The 23,752-nt window shown below is 31.9% G+C and overlaps 1 protein-coding gene across 3 annotated transcripts in view; it reads right to left on the bottom strand.

The window, feature by feature from the left end:
• Positions 1-2,816: 2,816 nt before the first annotated feature.
• Kcnt2 (potassium sodium-activated channel subfamily T member 2) overlaps positions 2,817-23,752 on the bottom strand; it is a 360,854-nt gene continuing 339,918 nt past the window's right edge. For all 3 annotated transcript variants that reach the window (XM_027948819.2, XM_027948820.2, XM_027948821.2), the window contains 2 exons: positions 11,104-11,188; positions 2,817-2,928 (listed from right to left, as the gene is read on the bottom strand). In XM_027948819.2, coding sequence (XP_027804620.1) covers positions 2,817-2,928; positions 11,104-11,188 — 197 coding nt within the window. The remainder of the gene's footprint in view (positions 2,929-11,103; positions 11,189-23,752) is intronic.

Raw genomic sequence — 23,752 nt, 5'->3', positions numbered from 1 at the left:
CTTTCTTCTCATTGTTCATTCCCTCCTTTCTATCTCTTCCCCTTTGGCCCCTTTCCTTTCTACGTTCTTCTATCTTGTCATAGTAAAATTACTATTCAGAATCTATTATGATAAAAAGTAATTTATTATTTATGGCTTAATTAAGTTCTCTCTCTTCCAATGGGATTCCTTTGATGTTTATTTTGGATTTGAAATATAAAAGTAACAAAAATGAATTTTATAGTTACAAAACATACTTTGTGTAAACAAGTTTTGGCAAAAATCACAAATAGGTTTCATCATCAGAAATAATTTTATTATTTATTCTAAAGCAATTCAATGTAACTGGTAGCAAAATGGTACACAGACAATAAACAGAATCAATTCCCATAGGGCTACAAGGACCATTATTGACTTTATGTTTTATTTTCAATGTGCTAATGTAATTATTTTAAAAAGGCAACAGTTTGTTAAAATTAATTTATAAGCATGTTTTATTTTTTTAAATAACCCGAGAGACTAATAAACTATTATTATTATAGCAAGCTGATATGAACTCTGTCAAATATTAAATTTGGGATAACGTTTATAATAAAAAATAATTACTTTAAAAGTTATCAAACAAAATTTTTAGTCTTATAGGAAATATAATTATATCCTAGCTTAAAATCCTAGTCTTAACAACTGTCAAAATGCAAAAATACTAAACTTCAGATCTTGTGGGGAAATAGAAGATTTGTAAAATCTTATTTTATTCCTAAAAATAACCATAATGGAGTAAAAAAATGTCAACTCAAAGAAACATCATACTTGACTATCAGTGTGCAAATATGAAACAAGTTCAGTATGTTCCTTATTTGTTTCCATTACATCATTAGTTCAATTCTGCCGTCAATTTTAACAATTATATGATAGGTGTATTTGTCAAATATATTTCACATTTATAACATACACACACATATATGCATACAATCAGTAAGTTTTAAGGCATGCTCCCAATTTTAAATAACTTGTCATAATTCTACTTCTCTAACCAATTAGAGAAGAATAAAGAGAGCTTCTCTCTGGAGAGAAATTGTTGGTGTTCTTGCCATTCTAAAATATGGGTATTGCAAATTATATTTAAAAATTAAAAAAAAAACTCATTTCACTCCCCAAGTCCAAATGTGCAATGACAATATTCTTTGATTTCATATTGTATATCTTTCATTTTTTCCTATGTAATTATTAGGGAAATATTAGGATTTCTTTATATTTTTAAAAAATAAATTTCTATTTTCCTTTCAGTTGATCTGCTTTATTATTTTGTAAAAAGGACAGAAATGTCCCGTACTATTCTTGAGGTCCTAGTATTATTTCATGAATGGAAACTCAATGTCAAATTAAGGAATTTTAAAAAATAGGCAATTAGAAGAAAAATATATTAAAAAATTTAGCAAAGTCTATCCCACAGTAACACTTTAACACCCTTCTACCACCAGGCAAACTATCTGTGCTTTCTCTTGTACTTTTTGGTCTATTTATATAGGGAAGGAAAACAATCCAGACAAAAGCATTAGTGTCTCCAAGGGCCAATTTATATTTAAATTTATAACTGTCAAATTCTGAAAAATTCATGTTAAATTTAAAGGGCAAGGATTACCTATTCTTTAATGCTCATTCCTCACCAAGTTCAAATACAATAATATGGATGATTTCCAAAATTCCATAACAGCATCTTTGTCTTATCCATTTTTATGATTTATTTTAGTTTCTGTTTACTCATTGTCCTCTACATTGGTCATTTTCCCAAAATTGAAACAAAAAAATTTTAACATCCTATTTTGAGGGCAATTATTTTAATGCCAAAGACATATGGAGGATGTTTAAGATTTTGACATATTTCTGTAGTCCATAAAAAGTACAAATATTTTTCCTTCAATTTTAAATTATTTTTCTGGTGAAATTAACTACATAGATATATGAAAAATGTTAAAGTTCAAGAGTCTAATGAAAATCATTTCTGCATATTTCAGAAATCCAGTTACTGTTTCAATTTTTGGAATAAAATTAAAATCAACAACTGTTTATTAAGTGTTTTCTCTATGCTAGGCATTCTTTTAGGAGAATAATATTTACTTTTTAATACACTTTTCTTAGCATAAAGTGTGTGCTGGTTATAAGGTCACCAAAATATTCAGTACTTCATATTTCTTTTTATGTTTTAATTTCTTCTGTGTAATTAAACATGCTATGAACATCTCAAATTCTAAACTAATATATCATATGAAAAGGCAGACAGAAAGGGTTAAAATGACTTTAAGATTTGTATGCTAAAGCAAACTCTGATTCTTACACAAAAATCAGCCACACAAGTTTGTTGGGTAATCTCTAGGCAGAGAAGACTAGACATTTATGATGAGCTCAGTTTTATAAAACAGCAAGCTTAAAGAATATGCTGACACATTTATTTTTAAGAGGAGTAACAATCTTCAATGTCCTTTGGGACATACCAAATACTAAAATTTTTCATTACTTCATAAAACCTTAATTTTTGTTAAGGTGGCTTCATATAGTTCAAGTTATTGTCAAAGAGTTGAATATCAGATTTAATTTTTTTTTGTTTTACTTTTGGTTTTCAGATTCATTCCACTGTTGTCTTTTAAGTAGTAATAGGGGAAGTACCAATAAATAATACATAGAGTTTCAAAATGATCTATACTTCTAAGAGAATAGATTTTTGCTTTAGTAGGAAAGAGTTAAATATATTTCAGTATAGTTTCTTTTAATTTCTGCAACACTTTTGCTGTTTCAAGCAAGATCCTTATAGGAAAAAGTAGTCTCTTATTTTCCTTTTATCAAAGTTGAGTTTCCTCCCTTGAGTCTTGATTAGTGGCATTGCAGATGCTGTTTTTCCGACTGGGTTCACTATTTGGAAGGTAAGCCAGAGGATCTGGTCGGATTAAATATCTGATGAAAGAGAAAACAGGAAATCACTTTGCAATAGTAAATAAAGGCAACATTATTTGACACTGACACAGTGGATTTCTACTTTGTAATGAGATCTGATTTCAGGTTATCTAAACTGTTTTCTTTAAATAAAACTAATGAAAAGACCAATTGGTGGAAAGACTAACTATTGAGTTAATCTATAAAATTTTGCAAGGTTTATATTATTCTTTCTATACATGATAAGATAATGATAATGAATACTGATGAATCATAATGAGTCATGAATTATATCACTACTTTTCAATTGTGATCCATTTCAGCATTGTCATCATCTTATTCATTTTTATATTTATTTTAGTTTTCTATTGACTCACTATCTCTTCCATTGGTCATTTTTCTATCAAGGAGGTGGGCATCCTAGACATCATTCTTTCATTACTTAAATTCTCAATTTTATTTATTTTATTCATAAAATGAGAAGTTTGATTAAGTAATTCCTATGACCTTTCTAATTTAAAAATATAATTATATAAAATTAATGATTTAATAAGTATTGCAGTGCATATTATGCATGATAATACTTGAGTATTCATTTAAAATTAGTTTAGTGTTCATCTAAAATTAAATGATGTTATAATGAGAATAAAAATGCATAAAAATAATTTTTAATTCATTCTACAAACAAATAGAAAAAAAAAGTTCATCTGCCAAACTCAAACTTTTCATTAATGGTAGGATTTGTTTTAAGATGGATGTTTTACTTCACACTGTGAAATGATCTCTGTCAACAGCACCCACCTCTTGGGCACCTGTAGGACCAGTGCTAGCATCTGGCAATACAAAGTAGTTTCAGTCTCAAAATCTCACTCCTGCCCTGCAGGAGACTAGAGTATAGCTTCTGAAGCATATATAAAGAAGACAGGAAATTTCAAACAGCCACAAAGAAGAGCAGAGAGAGTTGGGAACTACTTTCTCTTAAGAGATTTGAGTTGAACTTGTCACTGCAGGTGTGAGAAGAGAGGAGTGGGGAGGCCATTCCTGAGCTGGACAACTAGGGGAACAGAGGAAGGGCTGTTCCTAATATGCTTAGAAAATGTGTTTGACTTCACATGACTGGTGAGACCAAGAAACAGTGGTAGGCAGAGTCAGAAAGAAAGGTAAGAAATAGCTAATGAAGGATCTTCAGCTTCAGGGAAAAACAATTTTTTTTGGTTGTTGTTCCAAAGGTAGTGGGAAGCCACTGATGGTTAGGAAGGAAGAGGATAGCAAATGTAATGCAAGATTCCAAGACAGTTTTTTCCAGGTAAAAATGAAAGCAATATTTTATGTTCCTATAATGATTTTACGAGGAAGTAGAAAATATGAATGGAGCAATCAATTAAAAAGTGAGAACTCAATGAAAATCATAATTTTCTCTTAAGGATTAAAGGGAAAATATTTATAAAATGTAGCCCTTAATTTAAATGAGAGAGTATTAAAAGCACTGCAGTCTATTTTCTTCAATCAAAAGTTGAGAGTAGTGTCTTTGAATCTGTTTACTGGATTTTGCTGTCTTTGTACACTATTTTATAATTACTTAAAATATCAATAGCATTATAGATCAATAAAGAAAATTAATAGTGCACATTACGCCCTTTAATGCCATATCATCTAGTGATTTTTTAATCAAATTAATGCTGCCAGTTCAATTGGAATGAACTTTTGAAGGTAAATTTTTAGAATAACATAAAAGGCACATATATAATCCATTATCCATTAAATTCATTGATGTTGTGACAAAAGTTTCTTTCCCTATTGTTATCACTACTATAAGTGTAATAAAGCAAATTTCTTAAGCTGTATTTTTAAATATTTTTAGTTGTAAATGGATACAATAACTTTATTGTATTTATTTATCTTTATGTGGTATTGAGATCAAACCCAGTGCCTCATATGTGCTAGGCAAGCACTCTACCATTGAACTACAACACAACTTTATGCTGTATTTTTATATGCTACTTATGATAGAATTTTTTTATGATAATTTGTCATCACTCAAATTCTACTAAAATATATTTCAGTGCCACACACATAGATTATTGCAATGATGTAATAATGGTTTGTATAGAAGTCAAGTTGGGATTTTAGATTAAAACTAACAGAAAAATAAAAGCATCCAGGGGAGAAAAAGTTCCAAACATATATGCATTTTACCTGTATACATTATACCATATATGATTTATTTATAAGCTGAAAGATTTCAGAAATAATTTAGTCAAATACATACATATATGATATGGGAATATGTCCATAGACTTCAAAGGAAAACAATATATTTTTGATAATTCTTTCAAAAAATAATCATGGAAAATAATTTTGTTAGGGTTAAGATACTTAACCTATTTTGAAATACAAGTAAAGTAAGCATAATTAAATGAAAACTATATAATGAATACAATTGTATTATTTGGAAAGAAGTATAAGAAGGTTCATACTAATGGGGTAGCCTGAAGAATTCATAGATATTGCTTATATTTATGTGTTTAAAGAAAAGAATATTTTTAAAATAATTTATTTATTTATTTCACCCTCCCTAAAACCAAACACTACTCTATAAGCTAACATTCAGTTTTCTATTCTTTTTCATTTATACACTTCTTTGGAAAAAGTCATTCCCATTTAGATTCCTTAATCTCTAAAACTAAAAAAAAAAAAACTTCCAATATAGAACTAACTGATCTTCAAAGCTGCAGTATTATATATCTATATGCTTTCTAGACATTTCTGCTTAGCACTTAGAAATATATCTAGATCCAGTTCATTATCTTTTTCCTCCAGTCAACAATCCCTCTTTCCAGTTTGAGAAATTGGTAGACTCCTTCTTCCTCAATTCCCACATCAGTAATGAAGTATCATTCTTTGCCTCCATACATATATTTACATAGGAACTTACCTTTACAACCCATTGTCTTGATACTGTGACAGGTTATCTCCCTCAGGCCTGCTTCTGAACTGCTTTCCCTACTTTCAGGCCCATTTCAACCATAATCCACCCTGCCAATCAGTTCCATTGCTTTCTGCAGAATTTCTTTTTTACAATTAGCATACCTGAGGGGTGACATCAGCAAGATGGATGAGGAGAGGTGTCTGGCACTTTTCCCTCCAAAATAAAGAACCAAATCAAGGGGCTATTTCTCTGGAGTGTTTAAAACAGAAGACCAAAGTTCAGTGGGAAGTTGCAGAGATGTCATTGAAGAGACATGGAAACTTTATAAAGAAGGGAACTGAGTAAACAGCATCTCCTGTACATCTCCCAATATCAAGCCTGAACCAAAAAACTTCATGTGGAGGTCCTACTTAGGCAGAAGAACCCCAGTAGTCTCATTCACACCATAGACACCCTAAGCATTTACTGCTGGAGATCCATCCCCACAGTCCTTGAAGGTCTTGAACCCAGCTTGGGGAGCTGTGGGTTATTATACCAGTGTATTATCATCAACAAAGAGCACAGAACACACTGTGCCCTTCCCTGTCCAGGCTCCTGCAGAACACCATCTTGAGATCCTACCCACCCATGTTCCTGTGAGGTAGCCAGATATCTAAGGCCTGCAAACCAGCTGAATTCCCCTGCCTACCCTCCCACAGTCCCCAGCAAGCAGCTGGGCAGCCTTCCCTGAGTGGCTCAGCCTGATGAGGTTTGGGGAAGCAGATGGGCCTCCCCACCATACACCTCCAGCCTGGGAAACAGATGGGAGGCCAGATCACCCACAGTTAGCCTGGGGAAGCAGCTGAACCAACCCTAAACAGGTTGGCCAACAGAGGCTCTGGGATCAGATGGGCAGCTACACCTAACAACTGCTGGCAGGATACCCTGAACTGCTCAAACTACAGGTGCCCTAGGAAGCAAAAGGGCAATTTTACCTATTCTCCTGAAGCTACTAGAAGTAGCAGGAAGCCTCTCTTGAGAAAATTAGATGACTGAGGACCAGAATTGTATCCAGAACCCCAGGAAACAGCCAAGTAACCTGTCCTGAATGATTTAGTCCATAAAGGCCTTTGGAAGCATGTGGATAGCCCCATCCACATATCTTCAACCCCAGAAAACAGCTGGACTGCCTATCCCAAGCAGGCTGAGGATAGATCTTGCTAAGTCACCTATGTAGCTCTGGGATATTTAAGGACAACCTAGTCATTCCTGTCTGTGTAGGCTGGCTCCTGCATGGCTTTAAAAAGATGATAGGTAACCTTGCTCTGCTACCAGGATCACTGCTCCACAACACCTATTTCCACAGAGGCAGCCCCATTTCCACACAGCCCTCAGAAACAGATGGATGCTCTGTCTATACAGATGGTCCAGGTCCATCTTACCAGCGTGAGCGTGCCAGACTGGATCCACTGGATCCTGACATAACCTATGGAACATAATAGGTACCCTACAGGTGCAGTCAAGAGCAAATTATTAAGAGCCACTAACTAACCAACCACATCCAAGAGGGTTGCATCCCTGCTGGCAATGCAAACCATGACCTCTATGGCCTAGGCCGCTGAGACACTCCCGGGCATCACCAGCATTGATCATGACTATGGAAGCTGCACAGACAAGACCGTAAGGCACCTATGTGGAACCAAAACAAACATAGCCTCTCTAGACCCTAGGTCATCACAGAAAATTCGTAACTGAGAAAACCATATTATAAAATTAGTAGAGGCAACTGACCCTTCAGTTACACAATTACCAGTGTACAGACACAAGGAGCATGAAAAGGAGAACATAATGTGACAACTCCAAAGGCACATAAGGACTCTAGCAACAGACTCCAAAGAAGAACAAGTTGACTAATTACCTGGCAAATAATTTAAAACAATGACTTTAAGAAAACTCAATACAATAGGAGAGAATACAGACAGAACAGTCAATAAAATTGGGAATGTAATTCATGATCTAAGTGAAAAAGTCAGCAAAGTCAGAGTTCATAAAAAAGAACCAAACAGAAATCTTGGAGCTAAAGAAATCAATAAATGAAATAAAAGAATGAAGAAAGTCTACAAGACTTATAGGACACTAGTAAGTGACCAACATTTGCATTATTGGCATTCCAGAATAAGAAAAGGAAAAAGGCAGAGAAAATCTATTCAAAGAAATAATTGCTGAAATCTTTTAAATCTTGTAAAAGATATCGGCATCCACATTCATAGAACTAAAAGGACTCCTAATAGATTAGACTAAATAACAGGTTCTCTGAGGCATATTACAGGCAAACCGTCAAAATTGCAAGACATTCTCTCTTTGTATTTCTTTCTTCCTTGATTTTCTAAGTCTGGCTTATTTCACTTAGCATAATGTTCTCCAATTCCATTTATTAACCAACAAATGCCATAATTTCCAAGGGGAAGGGAGGAAAAAAGGAAAAAGAGAAGAAAAAGGAAAGAATTTGAGCAAATTATACTATGTGTATGTATGAATATTTCAAAATTCATTCAAATTTAATGTGTAATTATAATGCATCAACTAAAAAGTAAGATAGAAGACAGACTAATTGAGTAGATGAAGAGTATCTGAGGAAGGGTGGAAAAGAGGAAGTACTTTGGTTGAAAGAAAATGGAGAAAACTATATATTCATATATGAATATGTCAAAATGACCCCAATTATTTTAACTATGATGCCCTACAAATAAATGAATAAGCAAATAAGAAAAGTTCAATACCAAGAGTGATTTCTAAAAAAATCAAGATAAAAGCATCAAGTCATACATAAGGGAATCCGCATTGGTCTAAAAGCAGACTTCTCAGCAGAATCCTCAAGGGCCAGGAGAGAATGGGGTATATTCAAAGTCTTAAAGGAAAAAGGAAAAACAAAAACAAAAACACAAACAAAATCAAACAAACAAACAAACAAACCCCAGCCAGACCTAGAATGCTATACATGGCAAAGTTATATTTCAGAAATGAAGGAAAAATAAAGACTTTCCAAGACTTGCAAAAACTGATAGAATTCATCACCACCAGATCAGCTATACAAGAAATACCTAAGGGAGTCTTCTAGTAGAAGTAAAACAATGATAATCACAATTCTGCAAATGTGCAAGTTCACAAAAATTACTAGCACAGTCAATATATACAAAAGAGAAGAGAATAAAACCTTATCAATACAGAAAACCATCAAATTACAAAGATGAACAATAAGACAGGAAGAAACGAACACAGGACATGCTAAACAACTACAGAAATTAACCAAAGGAGAAGACTGTGGCTTTACTTATCAATAATGAGCTTGTATATAAACAAAATATATTCTGCAAATAAAAGGCTTAAACTGGAGGGATGGATTTAAAAAAACAAACAAATGAAAAATGATCCAATGGTAAAATGCCTACAAGAAACTCTTTCATCAGTAAAGGCACACACAGACTGAGAGTGAAGGGACAGAAAAAGATAAGCCAAGCAAACCAAAATGGGAAGCAAGGAGAAATGACAGTTATTTCATATAAAATAGACTTTAAGTCAAAAACTACATGTAGAGATAAAGAAGGTCACTATGTGACAGTAAAGTGATCGATAAAACAAAGAAATAACAATTATAAATATATATACATGTGATGTGAGAGTGTCCAGTTATTTAAAACAAACATTCTTAAATGCTAAATGAAACATCCTTTTATTTTAAAAGGAAAAATGGATCCAGGACAGTAGATTTCAACATCCCACTTTCATCATTGGATAGATCATCCAGACAAAAAATCCATAAAGAGACATTGGAGTTAAACTACACACTATAGATTAAATTGACCTAATGACATATCACAAAACATTCCATCCAGCAGTTGCAGAATTGACATTCTTTTCATCCATATGTAGCATACTATCTGGCACAGACCACTGCTGGGCCACAAAACAAGTCTCAAGAAATACCAAAAACTGAAATCATAACATGTTTTTTCTGACCATAGTAAAAGAGGCTAGAAGTCAGTAACAAGAGGTTCTTTGGAAATTTTACAGATACAAGGGAATTAAATAATGTTCTCTGAAATGACAAATGTCAGTGAAGAAATCAAAAGGAAATTTAAAAAAAGTATTAGAAGAAATTGAAAATGAAAACACAACATAGCAAAATCTATGTAATACAGTAAAAACAGTACTAAGAAGGAAGTTTTTTTTTTAAAGAGAGAGAGAGAGAGAGAGAGGGAGAGAGAGAATTTTTTTAATATTTATTTTTTAGTTTTCGGTGGACACAACATCTTTATTTTATTTTTATGTGGTGCTGAGGATCAAACCCAGCGCCCCGCGCATGCCAGGGGAGCGCGCTACTGCTTGAGCCACATCCTCAGCCCCATAGAAAGAAGCTTTTAAAAATACACACCTACATTACAAAAAGGATTTCAAATAATCCAATGGTACAACTCAGGGAAGGAGAAAAGCAAGACTAAACCTCACTCAAAATTAGTGGAAGGAAATAAATAATCAAGAGCAGAACATAAATAAAATAAAGAGAAAAAAATCATACTTATATATATGTAGATACAAATAAACTTATCAACAAAGTGAAGTCTCTCACTAATGTTTTCCTCCTTAAATATACTTTTATTAATTAACTATATGAAATTTGAAGTCAAAGAAAATGTCTTAATTATCACCATATCACATCTTTAAGATAATATTATTACTGTAGTCTATGTAAAATCTATATTTTTCAATGAATCGAATTTCCTAATGGACCTTTTTCTAATTTTTAGAATGTCAGTATTATAATTTTAGTGCACATTAATTACACAAATCAGTGGATTTCACTTTGGCAATTTTATATATGCATGCATTGAGCTTTGATCATGTCCCTCCTCCCTTCTCTTCATGTGTTTTGACCTATTTTACTTTAGCTCTCAGGAACTCTATGGTATTTAGAATTAAGTAGTGTGGAATATTTCAGGTTTTCCTTTGAGTTGTTTTCTTATTATACCACAAGTTTTATTTCCTCAAATAAATATAGAATTCATGCCACTATTTCCTTCTTTGTTCCACCTTTCATGTCCTTTCTTTTAAATAACCCTATAAGTTTTATAGTATTGCACATCACATGCACATTTTTAATCAGAAATAGACTTTATAAGCATTTGTATCACAGAAAAATAAGGGGCTATAGTGGTAACATATAAAATTTATACAGAAATTAGTAGTTTTCTAAAAATGCATGTCCATTATAAGATATGAGATCAACTTACACAACATCATTGAGTTCAAGCCTGGTATCTGGAGATGGGTTAATCAGGATGTAGGAGAGGGTACTTTGATGATCATTCATTTCATCTAGAAGATAAATAAATGCCAAGTTTGTTATATTATTTACAGAAAATGACAGGAATTATTGCAGATCATCCTTTGTTCAAACCATGCACTTGTCAATGAGAACTTGCTACAAATGTCACCACAGTATGACTGGGTATATAAGTTTGACTATTTTCAAATTATTGTCATTGGAAATATCTGACAGGTATCCATTTGTTGTCCCAATAGATGAAAGAAAAAAGTACCTAATTCTCTTCCGAGCAAACATAGTTGGAGTTATTACACTGAAAAAAACATTTCTACTAAAGAAATGGCTGGGCTAGTTGATTATTTATTATGCCTTATAAATTATTAAAAATAATTTTGTTTAAAGACAGTTATTCCAGAAAAAGCATTCATATCGTAAATTCTTTGAAAAAATATCTAATTATATAACATTTAGAAAGCATGATAGAAATGTGTCTAAAAACCTTAAAAGTCCCAGAATATGTTCGATTTTATAACCTAATATATTTAAATAAGCCATCCTGGTTTTTTTTTTGGAAAATGCAAAGCATCCTATGAAATTAAATTTAACCATATTTAACAAAAGTAAGTGTACCATTGAATCACTTGTTTTTCATCTAAATCACTAAATATTAAAATAAAGAATGTACAATTTTAATTTTGTTAATTCACTCTGAAAACATCCTTAAGGGGGAGGTTAGCACTATGCAGGTGCAATAGCTTAGATGTAGCCTGAATTGTGTGTCCCAAAGGTTCATGTGTTGGAAGGTTGGTCCTCACTATGGAGACATGGGAGTGGTAGAACTTAAAAGGTTGATCTAGGGGTTGGTCATTGGAGGCACTGTCCTCAGAAGGGACTGGGACAATTCTCTGAGCTAGTTCTAATAAGAGCAAGTTGTTATAAAAGAGTAAGACTGGCAGCTCCTGGCATTCTGCCTTCCTGTTTCACCTTGGGATTTCTCCATTTCATATATACTCCTGCCATGAGGTGATGTAGCCAAGGGGACCATTACCATGGCTCAATCAACAGGACCATCCAATCTTGGATATTCTGCCTCCAAAACTGTGAGTTAAAGAAACTTCTTTTCTTTATAGAGTGCCCAAATTAAAGTTAATAAACATAATTCATCCCATGGGTAATCTGTATATCCTGTGAGGATACTCTTAACAAATCCTGCTCCATGGCCATAGAATATTTTTGCGTTTTTTCTGTTGCAAGTAAGCACGCTTCCTGAAGGAACTATTAAGTTTTACAGTTTGATCAAAATTCTAAAAATAAATTTCATACTAATGAAGAGACATCAATACTTAAATAACTGTATTATAGTAGAGATCTTATAAGACCAGCATGACTGACCTTGATTAAAAAATAATAGCTATCCTAGAAGATATGTTATTTTTATAAAATAAAATTGGCCACTGTGTTCATGTGACTAGAAAACTATCACACTAACATGAAAGACAACATTTTCACTTGTGGTATTTCAAATAGATATGCAAGAATACTTATTTTTAATGTTTACAAATAAAAATTCTTACAAAGAAAAACTAACCATAAGTTTACCAATGTAACTATTATAGTCATAGGCTCATCAAGTTAATATTCAAATAAAAGAATATAATTTGGTTGAAAGTCTATGGGTTAGATACAAAAACTTGAATCTTATAATAACGTTAGGGTTATAGGCAAAATGGATAATTCCCAGTGAAATATGAATTATAGGTAAACAACTTATAGTTGGTTTTAATATAAATATGTCCCAAAGACTATATGTGACATTCTACAATTATTTGTTGTTTATCTGAAATTCAGATTCCACTGGGAATTCAGTATTTTTATTTGCTAAATCTAGCAATTACACGTGTGAATAGATAGCTCACTAAACTAGCTGGAACCTGGAATCCAACTAGTATAAACTGATGTTTTCTCGAAATATGGTCCATTCCAGCATAATGAATAATGCACAAAGAGAACATAATCAGAATGATTTCTCCTTATGCAAAACAGGTTTTTGCTTTGACTAGCACATTAGAATCATACATCATAGTTGGATTCATTTTGACAAAATCATACATTCATGAAGTTTAATTTATAACCATTTCATTCATGGTGACTCCACTCCTCTCTCCCTCACTCCCTCTATTTCCTTTACTCTACTCTACTGTTCTTCAATTCACTCACTTATCTATTTGTTTATAATTGGTATGAAAAGCAATTTTGATTCAAGTCTTTTTTTCTTGAGAAATTTTCCTCTCATGTGAATTTCCACGACTGCTTTTCAAAGAAACTGAAATTGACAATGCACTATGGAGACTAAATCATATAATCCACCGAAACATACTAGGACTACCAGAAAATCTCCTTTTCATTTGGCTACAAATGACACAGTTTCTTGTCTAAGCAGTGGAATTACTGAACTATGACACAAGGAAAATATTTTAACAGATAACTTTTCAGACGATATTCACAAATGCTTTGTTGGAAGGCCTGCAGTTGTCTTTTTCTCTTTGTGACTTTATATTTAAGAAATACTGAGGTTCAAAAAAAAATTATATTGGAGTTACACATAAAAGTCACATTCAACAATAGTTATTATCAGTTGTAAATCTGGTATTTCTGCCTCTATGATTCATTCTCTGTGGTTTTTATTTTAAATTTCTAAATTCTGTATGAGAAAATGATACAAGTTTGCTGGATTGTTAAGACCCCATCATAATAATTATCACTGACTATAGCAAAAACACATAATGATCACAAATGAGGTCTGAACCAAAAGTATAAAACCATACTTATTGACCGAAATAAATTTCCTTTGGTAGGTTTGGTTTCATAAACTCCAAAATCAAAATTCTATTTTTAAAGAAAAAATATCTACTAAGAGAATCTATTGCTAAATATTCACTGTGTTCCGATAAACTCTGATCTTGGCAAATTAACAAACAGCATTATATAGTTTAAATTTCTGCCAGTGAAAGTATCGCTTCAATCTTGAGATAATTATCTAATTAATATGAGATAATTATTTAAATAAAACTGTTATTATGATAAATTGTTATTATGATAAATTGAAAATATAGAATATCGAAAACTTTATAAGAAATTCTATAGGGTTAAAAAGTCAAAGAGTACAGAGTATTACAGAGAAACTTATTTTTTCTAAGTTAATTTCTAAATTAATTAGCATATACTTATTCAGTTAAAATTTTCAAGTAGAAAATATTCTTAGTTTGTATAAGTGGATCTTAAATAAAGGAAATAAAATCATACTCCTATAGTTCTTAAAAATTAATTTATGCATACTAATTCACAAATTGTAAATTTAAATTTTTACTATATTTTGTTTGAAATTTTCATTTGAAATATTTTCAGGATTTTTGAAAAAGAAGAATAAAGTTTAAATGTTTCCTGTCAGCTATGAGAGGCCTCACAATGTACCAGTCTTTTTGGTGCCTTGATCATGGACTTCCAGCCTCCATAATTGTGAGAAAACAAACTTCTAATTTAGGCCCCCTAGTTTGTGGTATTTGTTATGATGACCCTAGTAAACAAATATAACTTCTGAAAAAACATGTCCATTATGTAATCTTAATCAAAGAAATATTTTGGATAATAAAATATCAGATTAAGAGGTCCATTTAAGACAAAAGCCTCCTAAACCAGATTGTCTACATTAAAATTCTGGCTCTATCTATGACAAATTATGAGATTTTAGGGAATTCACTTAATTTCACTTATTCTCAATGGGTTTAGTTTCCTCACCTGGAAAACAGGAACAATAGTAGTGTTATCACATAGTTTGTTGTAGAAATAAATTATAAGTAAATAATACAATTTTAAATTAATATATAGTTCTTAGGCATAATGCCTAGTTGATATCAGATATTATGAAAAGATTACCTAATATTATTATAGCAAGCAAAATAAAGCTATAAATTATAAGTAAAATTATAAATTTGTTGGAACATAAAGGTGTTGTCAGGCAAAGGTAGTGGAGTGTTCCAAACCAAGTAGAATGGGAACTGGGACACCTGAGATAGTGCAGTTTAAGAGGAGAAGCAGGCACTAGGGCATGGGCGCAAGTGAACAAAGGGATTAACTGCAAATGATTAACTGCAAATGATGTTGAAAAGGCAACAGGGGTTAGGGGGGTGGGTCGAGATCCCTGAAGGGCTTGTGGATCTTGGATGGGAGTTTGAATTGTATTCTAAGTATAATGAGAAAGCATTTAAAATTTGTCAGGTATGGTAGTGGGGTTGGCAGCATGATCCAGTTTTCTATTAAATATATATTTTTGCTCTGTGGGAAATGAACTTTGGAAGGGACCAAGTTTAGATTCAGAAATATTAGGCTTTTTTGAAACAGAAACATAGGTGAGAGATGATGGTTATTATGGAGTAATAAATAGGAAGGAAGAGGGAAGCTATATAGAAATGAAAAAGATATGAAGACCAACAGGGGGAGGGAGGGAAGAATGGAGCGAGATAAAGTTTTAAGATGGGAGATACCACACCATGTGAAATCTTTCATATTTATCCACATTTATAATTTTGTGGGTATAAATCCAAACTTCCACCTAACATTGTTTACATCCTGTCTTAGCAATGTCCTTTAACATTGTTCAGAGTAAAGATACGCTATTAGTGAAATCTCTTAGCATTTGCTGAAATTGTCTTTATTCACCTTCATTTTAGAGAGTGATAATAAATACATATGTCCGGGTAGACCATATTGTTTTAGGTACACTAGGTAGTACTCCAAAGATGTCTCTCTATGGTTTTTGGATTTGCCAAATTTTTAACAGGATGTCTGTTGACAGATTTCTTCTTTTTTTTTTTTTTTTTTTAAAGAGTGTGTTTTTTTAATCCTCTGACTCCTTTTGAGATATTTTATCATTTATTTATAGCAATTTTGTATATCATGTCTTGGAATTATTTTTAATGTTATATTACTTGAATATAAATTTTATTCTTGCATATAAGTTATCAAATTCAAAAAAGTGACCATTATTATTTCTTCAAATATTCATTCTCCTCTCTCCTATTGGGATGAAAACTGCATGTATGTAAGATAACTTGATTTCATCCTACTGGTAATTAACACTGTACTTTTCATTATTTTTCCCCCATCACTCTCATCAATGCATTTTGGTTAGTCTATCATAATGGCTTTTGCATTTTTATATTATCTTCTGTAGTAGCCATTATGAGGTTAATCCCATGAAGATTTTTATTTCCAATAATGAATTATGCACCTTTAGGAGCTTCAATTTCTCCACATACAGAATATATTGTAATAACTACATTAATACTCATGTTTTCTGTATGTGTTTCATGTGATTGATTTTTCTGCTTGTTAATGGTTCTATTTTCTTATTTTGGGTCGACTTCCTGGACTACCAGCCTGTGAATGGGTTACCTCATTTGATTCACTTCCTTTGGAGAACAAAGGAAGTTAAAGCTTCCTTTTCTCCAATGATTGCACATGATTGATATTTTTTCTAATTATTTAAGTTGAGAGCATAAATAACTGTCAGAACTAGAAATTTGCCTTTTTTTTGTTTTAGTACATTTAGATAGCTCATTCTTTACTTTCTTGTTGACTGCTTATTTATTCAACCAATAATAAAATGTTAATAGTAAAAAGTCCACTCAACCAGTTAACATTTTTTCTCAGTTACAAAAATATTTTACTCAAGTTGGTCACGTTTTTCTTACACATATACCAAAACACAACACTTGAATTTCCAGTTGTAAAGATAAAATATAGGTGTAATTAAGTGCAATGAAGTTAATGATGATGGTAAATAAAAGTATTGGTATTACCGTAAAATTAATGTTCTAGGAAGATTATGATACAACTCCATGAAGCAAGAGTATGATTTTAATATATATAGAGATATGGAAAATTCATTGCCTACATATTTTATTTACCATAAATCATCAATTTAGCAATTACCCTTTTTGAAACCTATAGCACTTCTTTAAGAATAAAAACTTAGTTTGTTTTGTTCAATTAATATTCTATAGACAGAACAATATTATCATATAAAAGCTTTTTTTCTAAGTTCAACCTTGTGAGAATGGTTTCTGGAAATACAGAAAAACTCAAAATCATTTTCTGGGAATCTACATAATATTATATACTCATTCACTTGGATAAAAAGTAAATGATATTTCTCAAAAAAAAAAAAAAAAGCAATAAAACCCTAGAGTCAATTTGTCATGGAATAATAAACTGTTGATACAGTCATCAGAGTTATGTCAGGAATTTATATTATTTCTTCTTGCTATGAAATATTGCAAAATATTCTAGAAGAAATACATAGCTGTGATGCCTTCACTCTATATAATTTATTCTAATTAAATAATTTTTTCTAATCTGTGAAGAATTTTTTACTAGACAAACATACTCCAGTTATTAATTCAATTTTGAGGAATTTTAATCTTAATATCATCAGTGAATTAGAAAAGTATGAAAACAGGTGATGGTTTTACTATCACAAGCCTTAGTATTATACCTATCATACTTTGGGGTAGAAATAGCAATTCTTTCTTGGTAAGTTTGCTTATTTAATTTCCAATTTTAGACAATGACTAAAACTAAGTCATCATGCTGGCTACAGAAAATTTTCAGTGTATCTATTAACTTCTTTAAGCAAATTATAAATTTACAAAAAATAAGACTTTCTGGTGGATATAACGTCTAAATACTATTATTTACCTCTTTGTTGTTCAAATTTTTTTTCTCTTAGTTTCCTTCAGTATTTCTTCTTTTAGAAATAGTATAAACTTTTAAAGATTTGAGGTAAAATTGACTAGCATATGTAATGGTAGTCATGTTGAAGATGTACTTGCCAATCAATACATTAAAAATGTCTGCCATTCTGTAAGCTACCATTATGAATCTGTTAATGATTTTAAAAAGTAATTTTAGTGAATGTGAGAGCCATCCTAAATATATTGTTTAAGAAAATGCTAGTTTTTAACAGAACGAAAACAATTATTCACAAATGCAGTATAGTATTGTTATAGTCAGCTTTTCATCACTATGATCAAAATACCTGATGAGAACAATTTCAAGGAAGAAAGATTTATTTTGCCTCACAGTTTCAGAGTTTTCCACCCATAGTCAGGTGACTCCATTGCTTTGGGCTTAATATGAGGCATACATCATGTAGAAGGGTATGGCAGAGAAAAACTGCTCAGATCATGGGAGGCAGGAAGCAAAGAGATCAAATTAGAGAGTGGGGAAGGGTCCAGGGCAAAGACATAGTACTAAAGGAACACCCCCATTGACCTCCTTCCATCACCCATGCCCCATCTGCTACAGGTTTTTCCACCTTCCAGTGGTCCATTCAGCTATCAAAGATTAATCTGGTAATGAGGTCAGAGCACTCATGATCTAACCACTTTCCCCAAACCCTACCTCTGGACACTGATGTAGTGGGGACCAAGACTTGAACACATGAGCTTTGGGGGAGCAGTCCAATTTTAAACTATAACAAGTACATTGGCTAAAAAAATCTTATCACATAAATTTTACTCCTTGGCAATTAAAACTATCATATCACAAGCCTAGGGAAGATTCCATTTATCCTCATTTGATGGTTCTTAAAGAAAAATAGTACCTTGTCCAAGAGCACAGAGCAAGCTGACAGTTCCATGAACACTGAGGTGAATGGTTTTCAAAACTATTCTGAAAAGAATTCATTTAAAAATCAATAAGAAGGGGCTGAGGCTGTGGCTCAATGGTAGCGCACTTGCCTGGAATGTGTGAGGTAGTGGGTTAGATCCTCAGCACCACATATAAGTAAATAAAAAAATAAAGGTCCATTGACAACTAAAAAAATATTTTAAAAAATCAATAAGAAGCAAGTAGAATTTGAAGACTGGCATTTTTGCTATTTTTCCATATCACAGGATTCCTCAAAGTCTTTTGGGCACAAGCAGTTCAGATTTAAAACATATCTGAATATGTACTAGATATGTAATATGTATTATGTATCATCTCAGCAAAGTCTGAAGCAGAAAATTTATACTTGTTCAGTAGAACATGATAATCACAATAAATAGTGTGTATGTGTGTGTGTGTGTGTGTTTATCATATATATATATGAGATATGAGATACAATTCCAAGCAGTTTGGGTCAGTTTCTTTATCTGAAGAAGTTTTAGTGCCAAATTTATATAAAATCTTGGTTTTCAGAAATTTTGTATTATGGAATTATTAGTAGAATATTGTCTACTTGTAATCTAATCAAAATATTAAGGATAGGTTTGTTTACCTTAGATAATACATGCATGAGCATTTCTATTATTTTTAGTAATGTCAATCCTACCTGCTGAGGGAGATCCTGCATGAGAAAACATTAAAAATTTTAATGGTGGTAATAAATAAACAGAATAATCAGGGTTTCAGTTCCTTCTGTTTAATCACCTTGGGTAGGGCATTTCATGTCTCTAAGTTCTGTTTTTATCTCTCAAATGGTAAACAATAGTGTGCCTCCACTCTTTCACAGTTAAGAATTCATATATAGCATTTTATAAGCATTACAGTTATCAAAATGTTGTCCTGGGTCTTAAATTTTCCTTTCATGTCCTTTATGGGAATTCATCTATTTTTACCTCAATGACCATCAGTTCCTTCATTGCTATAAAGCAATAATTTATAGCATCAAAATTTCAAGCATCAAAATTTCAAAATGTACTGAAACATAATTTAAGAACTTGATAATGTTGAGACTCTTTTATAGCTTGGTTATATCTTTATTTAAAAAAGTCTAGCATTTCTCAAATTTTCAACCCTGAAATCAATCATGAAATTATCAGGCCATATAAAATGGCACTTCTGTAAGTGAAAGTCCAAGATAGCATTTGGTGTAAGTTGTAATTTTGCACTTTTAAAAAACCTGTGGTAATGCAAAGATAACCTGGCAATATTTGATTCTGCAGCTATGACAATTTTGAATGCCTCATGACATTAGTAACAACTTGTATTTTGAAATTAATACCAACTGTTTGACAGAAAATATCAGCAAATTGGTCATTTTTAAAAATTTTAAGTAATTTTCAAATTTGTTTCATAATTTATTTGCTCTTTGAGATAAAAATATTTTTACACAATATAAAAATTAAATTTCTAATATGTCTCTTCCAGAGCAGCATTGTTGTATATGTTTGAAATTTTTGTAGGTGATTCCCATGCAAGTACATTGTTCACAATGTTGAAGACCAAGAAAGAGGATCCAGGAAAAGATGGTCCCATAGATTGGCCAAGAAAAGTAAGTATCATTTACGTTTTGTAAAGTTCTCTGAAAAGGGGAGAGAAGAAATGCATGAAGAGTCAATGTGAGGTGATGCTGTAAAGACAAGAAGAGTGTTTCATTTGATAAAATAAAGAAAATAAGAGAAAACGTGAACACTGGGGATGTTGTGTACACAAACATGCATGTGTACATGCACAAAGAGATTTGTATGCACATGGTTCTGTTAAGAAGAGAAAAAACTCTTGCTTGCTTACAAGTGAAAATAGGAAAAAGCAAAAAGAATGAGGATTGTGAAGAGTAGGATTAGCTACTAGAGTTCATTTTTGAAGAAGTCAGGAAGACACAGTCAAAAGTAAAGGACAAGAATCATATTTGCTTTTTACGTAGAGGGAAAGAGTTAATTATAAAATTTATTTAGAAGAATAAACATTCAAAAAAAAAACTAAGGAAATACTGAAAAGAAGAGTGCAGATACCTATTGCTGAACCAGATATTAAAATATACTATAAAGCCATTTAAAACAGTGAGCACTTTTGTCTGACTAGGCAGATAGACATAAGAGAAGTTTAGAAATAAGCCCAATTTGTGTATAAATTCAGGATATGATAAAAGCAGGAGGTAAAATCATTGGAGGAGAATGTTTTAATAAATGGTGTATAACTAAATATGGACAAGAATGTTAAAAATTAAAATGTGTTAACTTTCTTATCTATATATCAAGATAAATTTGAAACACTCAGATATTTACTTATAAAAAATGCGAACCAAATAATTACTGAAAGAAATGGGACATTTCCTCTTTAAATTGGAAAAGAGGAAAATTCTCTGTTACTCAAAATCAATAAAGTACTAATGGAAATGATAGACAATTATGTTGATAATATTGAAAAAGACTAAATGAAGAAAAGAAAGACTAAGTTTGAAAGATATAGTTCTACCATATATATATATATATATATATATATATATATATATATATATACACACACATACATGTATGTTTTATACTTACATAAAACAATATTATTATACCTAATATGCAAGTACTCTCTAGAAATACTAAAGAATATGTCCATAAAAGTTGGGTAGGAAAATAAATAGTTCATGGAAAATGGTTCCTAAGCACATGAAAAGCTATTCAACTTCACAATCATAAGAAGGTACACTGAGATATCAATGCTTTTCTTTATCTATTAGATTGATAGAACATCTAAAGCCTCATATTTTGTTGACAAGGTTTTAAGCAAACAGAAACTCTCATATTTTTGTTGGTAGAAATGCAAGATGGTACATACCCAAGGAAGAAAATTTTGGCAAGAAGCAAAATTATATATACATTTAATCTTTAATTTGGTAATCTCACTTTTTTTAATACATCCCAAAGATATGCTGGGAAGATACAAAGAGATATATGTATGAACCCATTTACTGCACATGCAGCCCCGAATTTAATTGTAATATCTGTGTGAACACCTATTTTACATCAATCAATCAATCTTATCTATCGAATTTTAGGGGGATGGGAATATAGCTTAGTTGGTAGAGTGCTTGCCTTGCATGCCCAAGAACCTGGGTTCAATACTCAGCATCACACACTCAAAAAAATCTAATTTTAAATCTCTCCACTGAGGAAAATTGGAAACAATGACAAATCCAGTAAAAATGAGCATCTCTAAATTTTGATTATTGTGTCAAAGTATTACTTCCTACTGAAAGAAACTGAAGATTCTTGGAGAGTTGACTTATTCTGGGTAGAAGCATTTAGTCATTTAGAAAGAAAAAAAAATCTATCAAAGGTGATTAATATCCTGACAAAAAATTCCAGAGGCAGTTTAAAGAGGTTCCCTCTTGTATCATTAGTGAAAAAAATTGAAAATAAAGGAAAAGGAACAGTCCCTTTGCTTAGAAACTTGGAAATTCAAGAAAGATGTATATTTTCAAATGCTGTAAACTTGTACATATTTTGACAGGAAGTTGAGTGATTTCTGATAGAAAGAGGTAAAGTCATTCACTGAAATGTTAGCAAGAAAGTAAATGGTGGAGCATTTTGAACATTTCTTTACATCATGAAGACAAAGAAAATTATATTTGTGCAGCATTTTGGGAAACAAATGAAGTTATCTATGCTGAGAGGAATCCAGTCTAAAACATGGCTCTGGAAAACCCAGGTCCCACAGGGTCTTCTGAAGGCATAAAGATCAAAGTCATAACAAAATGTACAACAAATTGATAGTATACTATTATACTACAGCATATTTTTTGGGGAAAATAAGTTCTAGACTCATTTTCCCTTAACATTTAAAAAAACGTGGGTGTTTGAGATTCTCTAATAGTCCTTAACGTGCGGGTTATTTCATCTACTCCTAACAGCTTTAATTAAAATCTATATGCTCATGAATACAAACTGTAGCATATGTATACATTGTATTTCTCTGTCTTGAACACCAAACGAAAAAAAGAAAATCCAGATTTTTAACAGATTCACTCCATTAGTAATTTTCTATCACTCAAATTAAATGCATTATCTTCCGTCCAAAATATATGTTGTAAATATATCTCTGTCACTATCACTATTGCACACTCAGCGGTTCCAACTAGAGCCCAAAGAATTTTCTTTTGATTCTTCACTTTTCCACTCCTTAACATCCTATATCCATTGAGTCAAAGTAATCTGTTTAATTGTGCCAAGCAGCCAGGCCTGCTTAAACAAAGTCATGTTATGTCTTGTGGGTAAAACAAAGCCACCAAAGAGGCAAAACATTTTTTTTCTATGGAGGTGGGCCCCAATCTCTTACTTTTGTGTGTAAAGTTCAGTCATAAATATAGTAATTAAACAAATATGCAGTATAGTTATTTTAGTTGGTGAAAGCCATAGCTGAGCTAAGCTTTTTGTTTATCATTATCCCATGTCCCTTAAAACAAAACTAAAATAAAGATATTATTATTCTTTTTGCTTCACAGATGAGAAAATGGGTCCAGAGAGGAAAGAAATTTTCTGGCCTGATATTAGAATATGAGCTTTATAAATGCCAAGGTCTTGTCAGAATATATATTGTTCTATTCCAGTGCTTAGAACAGTTACAGATACTGAGTCAGCCATCCAATGGGCTGTCAAATGGGTAAATTATTGTGAATTACAAATAAGTGGAAAAGTCTAGAAGCCCATGATATGTCAGATTCTCAATGCGGTTTTTATAACAACTGTCGAATTACAGGTGTTTAGTGCATGAGTGTAGAATTGATTAATGTGTCTATGATGGACTGATGGAGGGGAGAGAGTAAGGACGAAAGAAAGAAAAATGTGGACAGAATC

This window comes from Marmota flaviventris, chromosome 12, assembly GCF_047511675.1.
Source record: "Marmota flaviventris isolate mMarFla1 chromosome 12, mMarFla1.hap1, whole genome shotgun sequence".
Taxonomy (NCBI): domain Eukaryota; kingdom Metazoa; phylum Chordata; class Mammalia; order Rodentia; family Sciuridae; genus Marmota; species Marmota flaviventris.
This window is presented reverse-complemented; position numbering and strand designations above follow the sequence as displayed.